Source organism: Erpetoichthys calabaricus, chromosome 11 (genome assembly GCF_900747795.2).
Source record: "Erpetoichthys calabaricus chromosome 11, fErpCal1.3, whole genome shotgun sequence".
NCBI lineage: Eukaryota > Metazoa > Chordata > Cladistia > Polypteriformes > Polypteridae > Erpetoichthys > Erpetoichthys calabaricus.
The window spans coordinates 53,445,715-53,466,003 of record NC_041404.2 but is presented as its reverse complement, the minus strand read 5'-3'; the positions used below and the strand labels follow the sequence as shown (position 1 = coordinate 53,466,003).

The 20,289-nt window shown below is 44.8% G+C and overlaps 1 protein-coding gene across 2 annotated transcripts in view; it reads right to left on the bottom strand.

Annotated features, from left to right (window-relative positions):
• lonrf1 (LON peptidase N-terminal domain and ring finger 1) overlaps positions 1–19,810 on the bottom strand; it is a 91,928-nt gene extending 72,118 nt beyond the window's left edge. For both annotated transcript variants that reach the window (XR_007936306.1, XM_028813091.2), the window contains exons 1-2: positions 19,134–19,810; positions 804–922 (exon numbers count right to left, since the gene is read on the bottom strand). Coding sequence is in view for 1 of the 2 variants with exons in the window: in XM_028813091.2 (XP_028668924.1) it covers positions 804–922; positions 19,134–19,440 (426 nt within the window). In the remaining variant the exon portion in view is untranslated. The remainder of the gene's footprint in view (positions 1–803; positions 923–19,133) is intronic.
• Positions 19,811–20,289: the final 479 nt, after the last annotated feature.

Sequence of the window (20,289 nt, the reverse complement as noted above, 5' to 3'; positions counted from 1 at the left end):
ACAGTAAGGAGACCTGGGTTTGCTTCCCAGAGTGGAGTTTGCATGTTCTCCCCGTGTCTGCGTGGGTTTCCTCCCACAGTCCAAAGACATGCAGGTTAGGTGCATTGGCGATCCTAAATTGTGCTTGGTGTGTGTGTGTGCCCTGCGGTGGGCTGGCGCCCTGCCCGGGGTTTGTTTCCTGCCTTGCGCCCTGTACTGGCTGGGATTGGCTCCAGAAGACCCCCATGGCCCTGTGGTTAGGATGTAGCGGGTTGGATAATGCATGGATTGTACTTGGTGTGTGTGTGTTTGTGTGTGTGTGTGTGTGTGTGTGTGTGTGTGTGTGTGTGTGTGTGCGTGTGTGTGTGTATGTGTGCGCCCTGCAGTGGCTGGCACCCTGCCCGGGGTTTGTTTCCTGCCTTACGCCCTGTGTTGGCTGGGATTGGCTCCAGCAGACCCCCATGACCCTGTAGTTAGGATATAGCAGGTTGGATAATGGATGGATGGATGGATGGATGGATGGATGGATGGATGGATGGTACAAAACTAAAACTACAAAAAAACTACAAAATGGAAAACTAAATATAAAGTAAGATTTAATAACTAAATAATAAAAATAAGAAAATGAAATCAAAAACTGAATAAAACTAAAAAGAGTACTTAAAACTCAGAAAAAGACTGATTTCCATGATTTTAGAACATTGTAAAATGTGTTAAAAGTGAAGGGGTCTGAACGCTTTCTGAAGGCAAGCGTAACAATAACCGTGCACTGGAAATGAATACCACATCAACTGCTTAGCTAGAACATTATAGACTTTACATACCTCCATCCACAAAGGTCTTCCAGTTAAAAGAGAAGTGAAGAGTTCCAGTGCTTTGGAATATAGCTGCTTGCCCATGTAGGCCTCACCCTTTAATATCCACAGACTGGCATCGTAAGGTGCTATTGGATAAAATTATTTTAGGCCAGTTAGCAACATACATTTTTAAATTATTTACAAACATAATATAAAAGTTTACAATTTTCAAAACCTCTAATCTCAAACCTGGAAATAGGAGTAAGAAAGGAGAATGATGGCAAACTTAGCTGGATACAGTCATGACTTGGTGTACAATGTCCCAACTAACGATGACATGCTTTAATGACAGAGAAACTTGTATTTGAAGTAAAAAATATACTTGAAGGTTATTGTCCAGTGAAGGATTATCAGGGACTTGAAGTTTCAAGTGACAGCACAGTTCGCCTTAATAAATGGATATGTGTCTGTGTATCATCCTGTTGCTACATCTCTGTCATACCAAAAGATGGCGCATCAAAAACGTTTTTATAAAATTCATTGCATTTGTCATTCCAACAGATGTACTACCACAAACATTAACACTGCTTTTACAAATCCCATACCAAATGGCATATAACAGAGATATATGCATTGAATTAGTCATTCCAACAGATGGCGCATCACAAACATTAGTGCTGCTTTTACAAATCCCATACCAAACAGCATATAACAGAGATATATGCATTGCATTTGTCATTCCAACAGATACCGCATCACAAACATTAGCGTTGCTTTTACAAATCCCATACCAAACAGCATATAACAGAGATATATGCATTGCATTTGTCATTCCAACAGATGCCACATCACAAACATTAGCACTGCCTTTACAGATCCCATACCAAACGGCATATAACAGAGACATATGTTTTGTACAGTGCCCTGCAGATGTTAACGCTGCAGTCTATGTGAATTATTTAGATTTTGTTCCATCTTAGACAGGCAGCACAACTCGCTCTCACAGAAAGCACAAAGAAAGCTTCAGAAATCCTTGAGGAAATTAAGTTTGCTACACATCCATACAGTTTGTCCATCAACACTAATTAAGACTAAGGTGCTCACATCCGACAGTTCCTCAGCAATTGTAATCCTTGATGGTGGGCAGCTGCAGCAAGCGCAAGGCTTCAAGTACAATGTCAAGTTGTACCATTCCCCGAGCTGGCATGATTGTAATATGTGCTGCCAATCTAGTGCGGCAGCAAAGACAGGGAAAAATAAAGAAGTGATCCGGGGCGCAAACGACCAGCACTACTTTCCTACTAGACCACAACAAGCACAGAAGCACACCAACTGAAGCAAATGTTAAGTTAAATGAGAAATGTTACTACACTATAAATAAGAAAAGATACAAAACAAACAAAACAACAGTATACATAATACTGTGCTGCAGCACTCCCCCCCCCCCCCCCCCCCCCACAAAACACGGAATACATCACCCAACAAAATAAACCATTAATGCACAAATAACAATTGTAAGAAAAGAGTCAATGAAAACAAGAGTCCTTAAAATATCCACAGTCATCAATTATCCTCTACTGTCTGTTATTGTGAAGGATGTGCCGAGCCGTACTTCATGTCCTGGGAAACTCTTATCATATACCGCCCCTTAAGCTGGCCCGTCAGGTCCTCTCCCAAATAATTTCACCACACACAGAAGAAAAGGAAAACAATTCTTCCCAAAATGAACCCGGGTTCCCTTGACATTCTTCCAGCAGATAGTGGAGCTTTCCCTCTTCTTTTATTTTTTGAAGTCTGACTTCTCCTTTTGATCTGGCGCTCCCTTCCCTTCTTCTTTACCTTTCTCCCGCCACAGCATTTTAAGTATGGTCAGCTCCTCCCCTTACAGTTTATTTGGGCGTCCAAGCCAGGTGCTCCCTTCCACATGAAATCCAGCCATTCCGTTATTAACAGGACTAGGGAAAGGTACAACCTGCCAACAACACTCCACACACATATAGACAGCAACCGTTACAAAGTCGTATCATGTTCTAACCTGCTTCATCCAGATCAGGGTCACAAGGGGTGCTGGAGCCTATCCTAGCTGATATAGGGCACAAGGCAAGAACAAACCCTGGCCGAGGTGCCAGTCCATCACACACCAAGCACACACTATGGGATTAATAAAGTTGATCTAATCTAATTGCGTGACGCCGATTCATCTAACCTGCATGTCTTTTGGACTGTGGGAGGAAACCCATGCAGTCACATGCAGAACATACAAACTCCACACAGAGAGGACTCAGGACATAAACCCTGGTCTTCTTACTGCGAGGTGGCAGTGCTACCAGTGTGCCGCCGTGCTGCCCAATGGCTCAATTTACCAGGAGGAAGATGTAGCTGTGAAGGGTCATATGGTCAGCAGCTGAATTGGCCAGGCTGCAAACTCTTTGGAGCGCTGACAGGTAACAACGGCATACCTAACAAGACATTTGGTTACTAGTCCTACCAGTGCCACAGTATGGTGCAAAGTTATGGATTGCAAAAAGCTTGAGGTATTCCAAAATGCATTGCTTTTGATGATATTTAACGTTCTGTATTTTGAGACAGAATATGGAATGATCTATATTACTAAACCACAGTTAATTTATGCACAGCGGACGCGGCGGACGCACCAAAGCGCATGCGCACCAGGGTCAGTGGATAAAAACAATAAACGGAGGCTCCTACAACGTGCTTCACAAACAACGCAGCGGCTTCTGAGACCCCATGGATTAAAACAATAAACGGAGGCTCCTACAACACGCTTCACAAACACCAGAAGCAAAGAATTCACCAGCCGTGGCGCCCCAGAGTCAAACGCAGCGGCTTCCCAGAGTCAGTAGGTGGCGCCCAAACAACACAACCTGTATACTACACTTGCTCTAATCCACTGTGCCAGTAATATAGATCACGTAACGGTCACAGACTCAAACCCAGCGGCTTCCCAGACTCAGTGGCTGGCACACAAACACCACAACCTGTAAACTAAACTTGCTGTGCTCCACTCTGCCAGCAGTCGGTGTCAGCAAAGGCAACGGAATCACGTCTCCACAAAACGAAACCGCTTTAGTACAGATATGCTTATTTAATTAAATGACATTTCCCCAGACGCACCCACCCTCCATGATATTTCATCCATCCAAATATCGGACGGAACAGAAAGTGATTGCCATTCTTGGATTTACAATTCTCTAGAGAATCGCGGGCTTACTTGTACCATCAGGCAACAGTGCTGCAATCAGCCAGCCAGAGATGAGGATATCCAGAAATGTTGGCTGTGTGGTCGTGTTTTACCAACATGCTGGAATCCTATGAGGAAGCAACAAAAGGATACGATCAAAGTGGAGCTTATGATATCATTTATCTGGACTATCAGAATGCAATATTGTAGCAGTGCTACTATCAGTTAAAACTGCATCTCCCAGCAGTCCCTGCAGGGGCTGATGGGGTCAAAGGTGGTCAGAGGGGTTTAAAAGGAGGGCAGGTTTCCAAAGGAAAAAAAAAGTGTTTTTGTTGTTGTATTTTGTGTTGCATTTACCTGTCGGACTGCCTTCTGCTAATTAGTCCATATTTAGTCGCTGTGTCCTGGATTGTATTTGTTGTTGGGGTCTGGATCGTCTGTCTACCTGTGTGCTGAGGACTGTTTGTGGATTCATGGCTTTCCCGCAAGTATAGGAGCGCTCCTGAACCATCCATCCATCTGTCTTCACCCTTACAGTGTCTACTGGTAGGACTGTTTTTTCATTCCCTTACAACATACAGATCTCTGGACTCACTATCGTCATCTCTCATTACATTCAGTGTGGTATTCCATGGACTTTGCTGTGTGGTGTTTGTGTTTATATTTTAATGTAATATCGCTGTAGGGGTACTGGGGTGGTATGATTTATATTATTTAATTTCATTATATTCTTTAATGGGAGGCACAGTAGCACAGTGGTAGCGCTGCTGCTTCGCAGTTAGGAGACCTGGGTTCGCTTCCTGGGTTCTCACTGCGTGGAGTTTGCATGTTCTCCCCGTGTCTGCGTGGGACCCCTCCGGGTATTCCGGTTTCCTCCCACAGTCCAAAGACATGCAGGTTAGGTGGACTGGCGATTCTAATTTGTCCCTAGTGTGTGCTTAGTGTGTGTGTGCCCTGTGGTGGGCTGGTGTCCTGCCCGGGGTTTGTTTCCTGCCTTACACCCTGTGTTGGCTGGGATTGGCTCCAGCAGACTCCCATGACCCTGTAGTTAGGATATAGCGGATTGGATAATGGATGGATGGATATTCTTTAATTGTTGTTATTCCTCAGTGTGCATTATTTTGTCTCTGTTTTTGAGCGTGTGCGGGCGGGCCAAGGCTGGGAGAGTCCCTGGGATCCTCTATAAAAAATAAATAAATCACCGTCACCTTGACGGTGTGAATCTTAGCGGCACCGGACCGCTACAATATGATGAGGTGTCACCAGTGCAGGATTTACGTATAAGCTACACAAGCTATAGCTTAGGGCCCCCCGCCTTCTTGGGGGGCCCCCAAAACAAATTGTCCGAGTGAGCAATTGTCATATATACTTAAATATACTACAGCATTATTTGTCCCAATCAGGCCCGGCCTTAGGCATAGGCGAAGTAGGCGACCGCCTAGGGCCCCGGCGTCCGGGGGGCCCCGGATCGACTCCTTGGTCTAATTTTCACGCATTTCACAGAGCTTCCAGGGGGGCTCCGCCCCCCTCAGGGGGCCCCTGGACCCCCCTTTCGCCTAGGGCCCCATAATACCTAAGACCGGGCCTGGGTGTCACATGAGAGGTTGGGCATCAAACTAAAAGAAGTGGCAGTTTAGGGTCATGTTTGTAGGTGGGTGCAGGATTGGCACAGACACAGAAAGCAGAGGGCGATGGTGTGAGGAACCTGATCAGAACTGGGTGATGTTATGAGTGGTGACCAGCAGAGGTCAGTGCTGTGGCTGCTGTTTTCTTCTTCTTCTTCTTCTTCTTTTGGGTGCTCCCATTATGGGTTGCCACAGCAGATTTTCCATATCATCCTGTCCTCTCCATCTTGCTCTGTCACACTCATCTCCAGCATGTCCTCTCTCACCACATCCATAAACCTTCTCTTAGGCCTTCCTCTTTTCCTCTCCCCTGGCAGCTCTATCCTTAGCACCCTTCTCTCAGTATACCCCTCATCTCTCCTCTGCACATGTCCAAACCAACGCAATCTCGACTCTCTGACTTTGTCTCCCAATCGTCCATCTTGAGCTGACCCTCTAACGTCCTCATTTCTAATCCTGTCCATCCTCGTCACACCCAATGCAAATCTAAGCATCTTTAACTCTGCCACCTCCAGCTCTGTCTCCTGCTTTCTGGTCAGTGCCACCGTCTCCAGTCCATATAAAATAGCTGGTCTCACTACTAAATGATTTGGATAGGAATATAAGCAACAACTGCGGTGGGTTGGCACCCTGCCCGGGATTGGTTCCTGCCTTGTGCCCTGTGTTGGCTGGGATTGGCTCCAGCAGACCCCCATGACCCTGTGTTCGGATTCAGCGGGTTGGAAAATGGATGGATGGATGGATATAAGCAACAAGCTGGTTAAGTTTGCAGATGATACCAAGAAAGGTGGTTTGGCAGATAATTTGGAATCCATTAAATCATCACAGAGGGAGTTGGACAGCAGACAGGCTAAGGTAGATATGTGGCAGATGAAATTTAATGTACAGTAATCCCTCCTCCATCGCGGGGGTTGCGTTCCAGACCCCCCCGCGAAAGGTGAAAATCCGGGAAGTAGAAACCATATGTTTATATGGTTATTTTTATATTGTCATGCTTGGGTCACAGATTTGCACAGAAACACAGGAGGTTGTAGAGAGACAGGAACGTTATTCAAACACTGCAAACAAACATTTGTCTCTTTTTCAAAAGTTTAAACTGTGCTCCATGACAAGACAGAGATGACAGTTCCGTCTCACAATTAAAAGAATGCAAACATATCTTCCTCTTCAAAGGAGTGCGCTTCAGGAGCAGATAATGTCAGAGAGATAGAGAAAAGCAAACAAATCAATAGTGCTGTTTGGCTTTTAAGTATGCGAAGCACCATGGCACAAAGCAGTTGAAGGTGGCAGCTCACACCCCCTCCGTCAGGAGCAGAGAAAGAGAGAGAGAGAGAGAGATAAAAACAAACAACCAAAAATCAATACGTGCCCTTCGTGCTTTTAAGTATGCGAAGCACCGTGCAGCATGTCGCTTCACGAAGCAGCTGCACAGAAGGGAGCAACGTGAAGATAATCTTTCAGCATTTTTTGACGAGCGTCCGTATCGTCTAGGTGTGCGAACAGCCCCCCTGCTCAGTCCCCCTACGTCAGGATCAGAGAAAGTCAGCGCGAGAGAGAGAGAGAAAAGTAAGTTGGGTAGCTTCTCAGCCATCTGCCAATAGCGTCCCTTGTATGAAATCAACTGGGCAAACCAACTGAGGAAGCATGTACCAGAAATTAAAAGACCCATTGTCCGCAGAAATCCGCGAACCAGCAAAAAATCCGCGATATATATTTAAATATGCTTACATATAAAATCCGCGATAGAGTGAAGCTGCGAAAGGCGAAGCGCGATATAGCGAGGGATTACTGTATATAAATGTGAAGTGTTGCATGTAGGAAGGAAAAATGTGATGTTTGAATACACAATGGGGGATCTGAAAATCAAAAGTCCACTTTATGAGAAGGATTTAGGAGTCATAGTGGACTCAACACTATCATGATAAAAGACAATCAGCTGTGGCAACCCCTAATGGAAGCAGCCGAAAGAAGAAGAAGTGGATTCTACACTGTCATCTGCCAGCCTGTGTTCAGAAGCCATTAAGATAGCTAACAGAATGTTAGGTTATATAGCGCCTTGATGTGTGGAGTACAAGTCACAGGAGCTTCTGCTCAAGCTTTATAACACACTGATGAGGCCTCATCTGCAGTACTGGGTGCAGCTTAGGTCTATAAAAAGGACATAGCAGAACTAGAAAAGGTCCAGAGAAGAGCGACTCGGCTGATTCCAGGGCTACAGGGGATGAGTTATGAGGAAAGAGTAAAAGAGCTGAGCCTTTACAGTTTAAACAAAAGAAGATTAAGAGGAGACCTGAGTGAAGTGTTTAAAATTAGGAAGGGAATTAGTCCAGTGGATTGAGACAGTGACTTTAAAATGAGTTCATCAAGAACACAGGGACACAGTTGGAAACTTGTTAAGGGGAAGCTGCGTACAAACGTCAAGAAGTTTTTCTTTACACAGAGAACCACAGACACTTAGAATAAGTGACCAAGTAGCGTGGTAGACAGGAGGACTTTAGGGACCTTTGGAACTCAACTTGATGTTTGCTTTAGAGCTTTGTTGAGCTGAATGGCCTGCTCTTATCCAGATTGTTCTAATGTCTGCCACATGGATCCCACAGTATTTTCCATACCAACTGCTTGTACATCATGCTCAGTTGAATGGAAAATACAGAGTGTGGCATTAATGAAAATTTGGCTAAAGCACATCAAACATGAGCTGGCAAAGCACAGACTCAAACCAGCAGTTGCGACTGTAGTGATCCTCTGCAAATAACAATGGAGGGATATCATCAGAGGGGTGATAGTGATGTGGTGTGGTGGCTCTGAGGCTAAGGATCTGCGCTGGTATCCTGAAGGTTTGCCGGTTCGAATCCCTGTCACTGCCAAAAGAGATCCTACTCTGCTGGGCACTTGAGCAAGGCCCTTAACCTTTAATTGCTCCAGGGGCGCTATACAATGGCTGACCCTGCGCTCTGACCCTAAGGGGTATGCGAAAACGAACAAATTCCTAATACGAAAAATTGTATAAGGCGAAATAAAGAACAAAAAAAATATATATAGTGTGACTGAGGTGAAACTGGCACAAATCCAAAAAGATAAGGAACCAGGAGTAAGATGGGAGTCATGAAACCAAAAAGATTCAAGTCAAGTCAAGTCAAGTTGGGGAGCATGTACAGTGTGTTGCCGCACCCACTACACAACAAAACAACTCGGGATCCCTGTTTGCAACCCCCCCAGGCAGACACGCGGTCCAGTCCCAACCTCCAGAAATTACCCTCTATCTGCCACAGCCAGGTGTTACGGGGGCAACCCCTTCGTCTGGTCCAGCCACTCGGGTCCCTAAAAATGAGGATCTTACGAGCTGGATCACCCTCGGGGAAACGCACCACATGGCCGTAGTGCCGTAACTGACGCTCCCTCACAGTACAGGTAATGTGCCTCATTTGGGACTCCATGAGCAACACAAAGTCAAACCAACGGTACCAAAGGATTATCCAAAGAGACACAGTACCAAAAGAGTCCACTCTTCATCTCAGGTCACTGGATAGCATCCATGTCTCATAACCATATAGCAAGAAAGGAAGCACCAGGACTCTAAAGACTTGGACCTTCGTCCTTTTGCATAGATATCGGGAATGCCACACACCCCTTTCCAGCGACCTCATGACCCCCCAACCCGTCTACTGACTTCACAAGAAGAGTCACCAGAGACATGAATGTCACTGCCGAGGTAAGTAAACCTCTCGACGAGGTCAACACTCTCTCTACAGACAGACACAGTGCTGATGGCCGGGCCCAAGAGGTCATTAAAGGCTTGGATGTTGGTTTTTATCAGGACCCTCAGAAGCCCAGACACTCGGACTACTTGCTCAGTCTCTCGAGAGCTCTGATCAGAGCCTCCTGAAGATTCTCGGGATCCCCTCGAGGTTGCTGGATATCATGGCTGGCCTGTACACTGGTACTGTGAGTGCTGTGCAGACTGGAGGCAGGACCTCTGCGTTTTTCCCAGTTGATTCTGGGGTTTGTCAGCGGTGTGTTTTTACTCCTACTCTGTTCAATGCTTGCATGGACTGGGTGTTGGGCAAGGTCATGGGATCCAGCGGTTAGGGAGCATCTGTTGGTGAAGAAAGGTTCACGGATCTTGACTTTGCTGACGATGCTGTGATCTTTGCAGAGTCAATGGAGGCTCTGATCGGGGCGCTCGAGAGACTGAGCAACAAGATTGTAAATGTAAAAATAAATCAAGCCTGAGACCAAAGCCAAAAAACAATCCTAACTCAGACTGAAAGCTCAAACGTGCTAATCGAGGATCAAAACAATAAACAGACGTGTCTCTGCTGCTCACGTTTGTAGATATCACTTTCACCAAACAACAAAAATTTTAATTCTCGCGGATACACCTCTTCGTTGGGAAGAAACACTACTTTTCCCTGATGGCAACACGAATTAGACGATCTAGAAGTCTCCGACTTAAAGTTTAAAGCCAAACAAAATCTACTTACTTCTGACATATCACCTATGTCCATATATTCGATCTCTTTCCGCTTTTACCTTTTCGTCAATATCGCATTGAATTTTGACTCCGTGTTTGGAATTACATTGTGACAGTGCAACGTATAACTGCCCGTGAGTGAATATCATTTCTTTCTCTCTGCACAAACTGCGTCTGACAATAGCATTCATACAATAGAGAAATGATTGAAGCGTGTGCATGGCTGTAAATGTTTTAGATGTGGGCGGGACTTTTCCAAATCTCTCTGCATAAAGTCTTGTCTCGCGGGGTTTGAAATTTTCTCTCGCGGGATTTCACGTTCAAGCAAACAACAAATCTTTTCATTCTCTTTTTTGGGAAGAAACACTACTTTTCCCTGATGGCACCACGAATTAGTCTCCGACTTAAAGTTTAAATCCGAACAATATATTCGATCTCTTTTCGCTGTTCCATTATTTCACCAACTAATAATTTCCATTTGTTAGCACTAATGCGATCTTTACTATCATTTTTATGAGACTTTCAAATTTTTCGTACTTCCGTTATCTCTAACCTGCTCTACATGTGTATCGCGCCAACGTTTTTGAATTCTTTACGATGTTCTACTGTACTTTGTCATCTACTCTTTGTCTTTTATTTCCAGCCCCGGGCCTGGTTAAATCTCTTGACATACAGTAAAGTCTCGTCTCGCGGGACGTGAAAGTGTCTCTCTGAGAAAATCACGTCTTGTCTCTCTTCCCAAGATTTTTTTATTATAATAGAGAGATATATTCACCTTGATGTTCATTCTATTTTTCCAGGTGTTCTAATGCTTTAATGCAGGGGTCTTCAATCACAGTCCTGGAGGGCTGCAGGTTTTATTCCAACTAGTTTCCTAATTAGAAAGCAGTCCATGCTCATAACGAAACTTGGTATTGAACTATTAACTTCTTAATGCTTGCATTCATCCAAGAGCAATTTTAATTGCACTGTAGAGTTTCCTTCTGTAAGAATATTATCCAAGTGTTTTGTGGACCAGAATAGATTTAACGTATATACTCATGGATAAGTTCTCCCGCGGATAAGTCGGGACTTGATTTTCCTGTATAATTTTTGGTATTTTATAATGTTGGTCGTATAAGTCGAATACAGAAAACTCACACTATTAGTCCAAGGGATTATGATACGCTAACACCCACCTGAGAGAGTAACCAAGGAGCACACTGCCATTTTCTTCCATGTGGGTGCGGCAATGCGCTGTATCAGCGTGTGCTCCTAACCTCTCTTTCTCTCTCATGCCTACGTGACCACACGGTAATACCCGAACAATTCCGAAGCGATGTTTGCACTGATTTGTGTTTTTTGTATCTCACACCCTCATACACCTTAACTGTAAGAGCATCCCTTATCTACGATGGAGCGTTCGATCAGAAGAAAATACAAAGCTGGTTTCAAATTAAATGTTGTTGAAGTAGCGAACGAAATTGGTAACTGCGCTGCTGCAACAAAATTCAATGCATCTGAGAAACTGATGCAACATTGGAAGAGGCAAGAAGATGTTAAAAAAAAATTAACTGTCGCATTTTTGAACGGGGGCGGCACGGTGGCGCAGTGGGTAGCGCTGCTGCCTTGCAGCTTGGGAGACCTGGGGACCTGGGTTCGCTTCCCGGGTCCTCCCAGCGTGGAGTTTGCATGTTCTCCCCGTGTCTGCGTGGGTTTTCTCTGGGCGCTCCAGTTTCCTCCCACAGTCCAAAGACATGCAGGTTAGGTGGACTGGCGATTCTAAACTGGCCCTAGTGTGTGCTTGATGTGTGGGTAGGTGTGTTTGTGTGTGTCCTGCGGTGGGTTGGCACCATGCCCAGGATTGGTTCCTGCCTTGTGCCCTGTGTTGGCTGGGATTGGCTCCAGCAGACCCCTGTGACCCTGTGTTCGGATTCAGCGGGTTAGAAAATGGATGGATGGATGGATTTTTGAACGGGTGTACAAGTCGGGGTTTGATTTTATGATCGATTTTTCGGGTTTCAAGACCCGACTAATACGTGAGTATATACGGTAGTTGTCAAACTGTTCATCATTCATGTTGTACCTGTTAACTTATTCCATACAATTTTACTGTCTCTCACTAAATTCCATTTTCTCCTCATAATGGGACAGTTCAAGGGTTCCAGTATGATACAAAATCGAGAGAAACAAATAACAAGTTACTCTGGTGTTATTTGTTACCTTAACCTGCAACAAGTTGAAGCAACTAGTTATTTAATTTCAAAACCACTTTCTTTTTCTTATTTTTGAGATTCCCTTTGTGAAGCGACGTTTGCATTGTTTTGTGTTTTGTGTGTCTCACACCATCAAACACTTTTATCGTAAGAGCATCCCTTATCTACGATGGAGCTTTCGATCAGAAGAAAATATGAAGCTGGTTTTCAATTAAACGTCGTTGAAGTAGCGAAAGAAATTGCTGCTGCAATAAAATTCGATGCGTCTGAGAAACTGATGTGAGATTGGAGGAGGCAAAAAGATGTTCAAAAAAAAATTCAGTGTCGCATTTTTGAACGGGCGTATAAGTCGGGGTCTGATTTTATGATCGATTTTTCGGGTTTCAAGACCCAACTTATACTTGAGTATATACGGTAAACTTAATGGTCCTTCCAATTCCCCTCTCATTCATTTCTAAACATTTTGTATCACAGATATTTCATGGTAAGCACGTGAGCTGGAGAGCTGCTGGTTAATGGGTGATCTACATCTCATTATTAACTAATGTCTGATTAAGAAAACAGGCAACAATTAAAACTTAAATGCAGCTGCTAAAATCGAATATAGGCAATTAAGGGTTCTGAATGGTTGCAGGCAGGAGAACTAAAATTAAGCCCAAAATATGTATTGCTTTAGTAGTAAATAAAAGGGTTCTAATTAAGAAATTGGTTAAAGTGAAAACCTGCGGCCGTAGCAGACCTCCAGGACTGTAATTGAGGACCTCTGATCTACAAAGTAACTCAAATTCGTCTTTAATGAATAACAGCACGAACAAGGCATAGAATTAAACACCAACTTTCATTATCAGCAAGGACAGAGTTCTAATTAGGACACCGGCTGGAATGAAAACCCGTAGCCACTGCGGCCCTCCAGGACCGTGATTGAGGACCCCTAGTTTAATGAATCCTTTACTTACAAATTAGTGGGTCTGACGTTAAAAGAATTGCAGCTTTTCACAATTCAGTGTTGTTTGCCTAGGTTTGTTTATAATTGTCGTTATTAACATTTAACATATATTAATTTGGACTTTGCCTTTATCCAAAGCGACTTACAACTTTTGAGGTACAATCGGTTACATTTCTTTTTTCCTTTTGGAACACAGACAGGTGAAGTGACTTGCTCAGGGTCACAAAGTGTCAGTGGCAGGATTAGGACCCCCCAATGTTCGGGATTAAAGTCCCAAGTCTTATCCACTGAGCCACACTGCCTGCTTAATCACTGACCAATTTCTGTTGTTAATTGACTTCTTTTCCCTTCGTTATACTAAATGCCGGGCTTTTTAATAATAATCTATCTATATATATAATTCACTAAGCCAGAAGACAAGTAGCCGACCATGGAAAGCACGCCGGAAGGGGCGTGGATTCACTAAACCGCCGACAAGTAAGACGCCAATGGCGCACGCAGGAAGGAGCCACGCCCACCAACCATTGGATACGACGAAAGAATCACAGAGCCACGCCCACCAACTCGGACGCGAAGCCAAGGGAAACATGCCGTCATTTCTGTTTGTCTGTGCCACAGTACAGTTGCAGCTCTGAGCCACGTTGACTTTTCATTAGTCAACCTCAGTGGAACCTTGGTTCACACAGAGGCAGCGCCAGAGAGTGACAGAGGCACACACAGGCAGCGCGATAGAGAGAGCCGCGCACACACAGTCAGAGACAGAGAGACAGAGGGGCGCACACACACAGAGAGGCAACGCCAGAGAGCGACAGAGGCACACACAGGCAGCGCAAGAGAGAGCCGCGCAATCCTTTAAAACTGAAGTTAAAACACAATGAAGGAAGCAGTCTTTAAAAACCAATAAGCCCTGTGCCTCTTTTTCATTAGCGTCTCACCTGCTTCAGGCCCTGCAACAGTCGAGACGCTCTCTCTGCAGCTGACCTTCTCTGTGCCTGACTCCACTACTGTCAGTCGCCTGATTAAAAATGGCCTTTTGAAGGGGAGCTATGGACCCGCTATACCACAGGAACACATTGCCTTCGAGCCTGCTCTCGCTCACTGTAACGTACCGGCTTGCTCTCTCTCTCTCCTCACTTGCTCACACACTGCACAGGGGAGAAATGCCTGAAGCAGAGAGACAGAGGGGGTGGGGGCTCCGTGCTGCTGAGAGAGAGAGGGGGGGGGGGGGCTGGGGAGGCTGCGTGCTGCTGAGAGAGAGAGAGGGGGGGGGCTGGGGAGGCTCGAGAGAGGGGGGGGGGCTGGGGAGGCTGCGTGCTGCTGAGAGAGAGAAGGGGGGGCTGGGGAGGCTCGCTTGCTGCTGAGAGAGAGAGAGGGGGGGGCTGGGGAGGCTTACGTGCTGCTGAGAGAGAGGGGGGGGCTGGGGAGGCTCACGTGCTGCTGAGAGAGGGGGGGGGGCTGGGGAGGCTCGTGTGCTGCTGAGAGAGGGGGAGGGGGCTCGCATGCTGCTGAGAGAGAGAGAGGGGGGCTGGGGAGGCTCCCGTGCTGCTGAGAGAGGGGGGAGGGGGCTCGCGTGCTGCTGAGAGAGAGAGAGGGGGGGGCTGGGGAGGCTCCCGTGCTGCTGAGAGAGGGGGAGGGGGCTCGCGTGCTGCTGAGAGAGAGAGAGAGGGGGGGCTGGGGAGGCTCCCGTGCTGCTGAGAGAGGGGGAGGGGGCTCGCGTGCTGCTGAGAGAGAGAGAGGGGGGCTGGGGAGGCTCCCGTGCTGCTGAGAGAGGGGGAGGGGGCTCGCATGCTGCTGAGAGAGAGAGAGGGGGGCTGGGGAGGCTCCCGTGCTGCTGAGAGAGGGGGAGGGGGCTCGCGTGCTGCTGAGAGAGAGAGAGGGGGGGCTGGGGAGGCTCCCGTGCTGCTGAGAGAGGGGGGGCTGGGGAGGCTCGTGTGCTGCTGAGAGAGAGAGAGAGGGGGGGCTGGGGAGGCTCACGTGCTGCTGAGAGAGGGGGAGGGGGCTCGCGTGCTGCTGAGAGAGAGAGAGGGGGGGCTGGGGAGTAACTTTCACCAGCGTGGCCTCCATCGTCACAGACGATCCCGTTTTCAGTCACAGACAATTGTATGTTGTTCTCTCCAGAGGTCCATCTTTTCATTCACTCACACTGGTATCCACAAACCCACCCCATTTGGACAACTGTGTTGTTCAGCAAGTGTTCACCCATCAATACATAATTATGCGGCGTATGTTACGCCGCGGGTTGGCTAGTACATTTTATTTATTTGTAGGCGCCTTTCTAAATACTCAAGGACACCGAACAATAGATAAAACACAGATTATAAACAAAACTAAAATACAAAAGTTAAAATCAGACAGAGCAATTGTAATCAAAGAGAAAAAGCAGCCTTAAACAAATGAGTTTCAAGTTTAGATTTGAAAAGTGAAAATGATTCAATATTTCTAAGCTCAGATGGTAGTGAATTCCAAAGCTGGGGAGCAGAGCAACTGAATGTAGTGGTAAGACAGACGAAGGGGACAGTCAAGTGGATGGAGGAAGAGGATCTCAGGGTACGGGAGAGAATGGCAACATGGAGGAGGTCAGACAGATATGGAGGGGCGAGGTTGTGGAGAGACTTAAAAGTTAACAGGAGAATTTTGAATTGAATGCGGAACTTAACTGGAAGCCAATGAAGCTGCTGCAAGACGGGGGTGTTATGGTGAATAGAGGGGGTTCTAGTAATGATGCAGGCAGCTGAATTCTGGACCAGTTGAAGCTTATAAAGAGATTTGCAAGAAAGACCAAAGAAAAGGGAATTGCAATAATCCAGAAGAGAAGTGACAAGGCTATGAATAAGGATAGCAGTGGTGTGGGGAGTCAAGGAGGGGCGAATACGATTAAAGTTACACAAGTGGAAATATGGAGACTGGGAGATGTTATTGATGTGGGACTGAAAGGATAAAGTACTGTCAAGGATGACACCTGTGGGGAAGGGGAGACAGAGGAATTATCAATAACAAAGGAAAAAATTATCAGTTTTGGATAATGATGATTCTGTACCAATGAGGAGAACCTCAGTTTTGTCACTATTTAATTTAAGAAATTTTTAAGAAAACCAGGATTTGATTTCTGTTATGCAATCAATAAGCGAGGAGGGTGGAAAGGAAGCAGTAGGTTTGCTAGTATGATAGAGCTGGAGGTCATCAGCATAACAGTGGAAGCTAATGTTATATTTATGAAAGATATTACCAAGGGGAAGGAGGTAAAGAATGAAAAGGAGGGGTCCCAGGACAGAGCTCACCTGAAGTAACAGCGGTGGGTTGGGATGTGAAAGATTTAAGATAGATAGATAGATACCTTATTAATCCCAATGGGAAATTCACATTCTCCAGCAGCAGCATAATGATACAATAAATAATATTAAATTAAAGAATGATAATAATGCAGGTGAAAAACAGACAATAACTTTGTATAATGTTAAATGTTAATGTTTACACCCCCGGGTGGAATTGAAGAGTTGAAGAGAATTTAAGATGAACAAACTGAGTGCGGCCTGAGAGGTAGGATCTGAACCAGTCTAGTGGAGTGTGGGTAATGCCAATCAAAGATAATCTATTGAGAAGAGTAGTGTGACAAATAGTATCAAAGGCTGCACTCCGATCAAGGAGGATGAGAATAGGAATTAAACCAGAATCAGCCGCCATAAGGAGGTCATTAGTCATTTTTATAAGTTCTGTTTCTGTACTGTGGAGGGGACGAAAACCAGACTGGAACTGTTCATACAGATTATTTTGAGATAAATGAGAATGAAGTTGAATAGCCACTATTTTTTCAAGAATTTTGGAAATGAAGGGTAAACTAGAAATAGGATGGAAATTACTGAAGTTAGTCGAATCTGCACCAGGTTTTTTCAGTATTGGGGTTATTGCAGCAGTTTTAAAAAGATGAAGGAACAGTACCAGTAGTGAGAGAAGAGTGGATTATAGCAGAAATAAAGGGGGACCAGAGCGGGGAGGCAGGCTTTGACCAGAACTGTAGGGAGGGAGTCCAGCTGACAGTTGGATGGCTTTGACTTACAGACAAGATCTGAGATTTCTGAGAAAGTAGGAAGCTGTCCCGAGGCCTCTTCTTTTTATTATTGACCTTCTTCCCCTTAGCAATATCTTTTGTAAATATAACATTAGTTTTCAGTTATGCTGATGACACCCAGCTCTGCCTTACTAGTAAACCCACCTCTTCTTCTCCACCTTATTGATGGCATTGCAGAAATTAAATCCTGGTTTTCTTCGAATTTTCTTAAATTAAACAGTGACAAAACTGAGGTTCTCCTCATTGGTTCAAAATCATCATTATCCAAAACCAATAATCTTTCTCTTATTATTGATAACTCTGTTATTTCCCCATCACCTCAGGTCAAGAGTCTGGGTGTCATCCTCGACAGTACTTTATCTTTCCAACCTCACATTAATAACGTCACCCAGTCTGCTTACTTCCACCTACGTAATGTTAATCACATCCGCCCCTTCATCACTCCTCATACCACTGCCACTCTTGTTCACAGTCTTGTTACTTCTCGTCTGAACTACTGCAATTCGCTCCTCTTTGGCCTCTCTAATAAATCTCTCCATAAGCTTCAGCTGGTCCAGAATTCTGCTGCTCACATCATTACTCGAACCCCATCTATTCACCATATTACTCCGGTCTTGCAGCAGCTTCATTGGCTCCTGATTAAGTTTTGAATTGATTTTAAAATTCTTCTATTAACATTTAAGGGCATTCATATCTGTCTGACCTTCTTCATGTTACCATTCCCTCCCGTAACCTCAGATCCTCTTCCTCCATCCACTTGACCGTCCATCTCGCCCGTCTAACCACCATGGGGAGCGGAGCATTCAGCCGTTCTGGAACTCACTACCTACTGAGCTTAGAAATATCGAATCATTCTCATCCTTCAAATGTAAACTTAAAATACATCTGTTCAAAATGGCTTTTTCTCTATGATTACATTGGCTTTGTTTGGTTTTATTTTTTATATTTTTTGTGTTTTCTGATGTTTTAAGTTGTTTATAATGTGTTTTTTTTTATGTATTGTTTGTTGGATGTCCTTGAATTCTTAGAAAAGCACCTTGTATAAATAAAATGTACTATTATCCATCCATCCATCCATCCAGTTTCCAACCCGCTGAATCCGAACACAGGGTCACGGGGGTCTGATGGAGCCAATCCCAGCCAACACAGGGCACAAGGCAGGAAACAATCCTAGGCAGGGTGCCAACCCACCGCAGATGTACTATTATTATTATTATTATTTATCTCTACATAGTGTTTTATGCTGATATTGATATACCTTTGTTACTTAGTGTCACAGATAGGTGTACAGTGTTATACAAGTATATTTGTTAGTGTTTAATGTGGATATTATTTGGACGTGCCTTGTTGTTCATTTTGAATTGTTATAAATCTGAGTTTGGAAAAGGTGCTATATAAATAAATGCTATATTATTATCCATCCATACATTCATTATCCAACCCGCTATATCCTAACTACAGGGTCATGGGGGTCTGCTGGAGCCAATCCCAGCCAACACAGGGTGCAAGGCAGGAGACAAACCATGGGCAGGGCACCAGCCCACCGCAGTATATTATTATTATTATTATTATTATTGGAAGGCTGTCCCAGATAACACTGTCCTGTGTAAGTAATACAGAAACCGCACTATAAAACATATCATTAGTGGTGTTCACCCAGTATTTCTTTCTTTCATAACTAACAAAATAATGCATGTGTGTCATATAAGCATTAGCATAACCAAGGGACCCCCCATTCTCCTCAGATTACTCATAACAAACAGACCCTTGCTAGATCTCTTTAATACCAATGTGCTGTAACACCTTTTAGTTACACAAGTACCCCCCACCCATGCCAATGTCAGCTTACCTTGCCGCAAGCCTTTATCTGTATACAGCAGGGTGTTCTGAAAATCCCCCCTTTGCAGGCAGTCCCCAGCTCGGCACTTGTTCTCTTTTAGGTCAGGTCCTTCTGGACTACATTTCTCCAGGATGTCGCTGAGCACCACGCAGTTTTTTGGGCTTCTCACGTCCCACCACGTCAGGGTCTCAGCGCAGACTGGACACCTGGACCGGAGCGTCTTATCCGTGCAGCGCTTACAGAAAGTGTGACCGCAGCACACCGTTACGGGCTCGCCCAAACGGAACCGACAAGCGGGACACAGGAGCAGTTCCATCTTTATGTCCTTCGTATGGCCAGCAAACTATTTGAAAATAAAAATATCTAAGTTATCATCGCACGTTCGCGGTCAGCTTTTTTTTTTGCTCCAAAGTGTAATATCTAAAAAGTTACACCAAGAATCGTAGGTCTGAAAGGTGAAATGAAAATGAGCATGTAACTTTTTTTTCTCCTTTCTTCAACTCGTTTTCGAATAAGCCCCTTACAGACTTCTTCTGTTTACAAACCTCCGTCTACATACAGTTTATTGTCATTCTCGTAATTGCATAGTTTCATATATATCTATATATATATATAGATATATATAGCGCCCGCTTGTACCGATCACCTGCCTCTATCGTTAAAAGTCCATCTCGATGTTCAAACAAAAGGCACACTCCACATAGCCCCGCCCCCTCCTTTTAGCGAGGTTATATAAATGTAAAATTAGCATGTGACGATAGGAACCGTCTTTTCATTGGTTAGAAATAAATCTCCCGCCCTTATGTTAAGAAAGCTTCACGATGATTGGCCAAAAACCGATTTCTCCCGTCCTAATGTTAACCAAGCCTCTCGTATTTCGTTTCATAACCGAGCAACACTGGAAGCCTGGAAAATGTTTGTGTAGATGGCGGTATCTGAGTAATTTAAAGCAAGGGAATCAGCTGGGTACACTTATGCAACAGGAGGAAGACGAGCATTTACATATATTTATTAGACATTGTATAATAGATAGATATACAGTGCATCCGGAAAGTATTCACAGCACATCACTTTTTCCACATTTTGTTATGTTACAGCCTTATTCCAAAATGAATTAAATTCATTTTTTTCCTCAGAATTCTACACACAACACCCCACAATGACA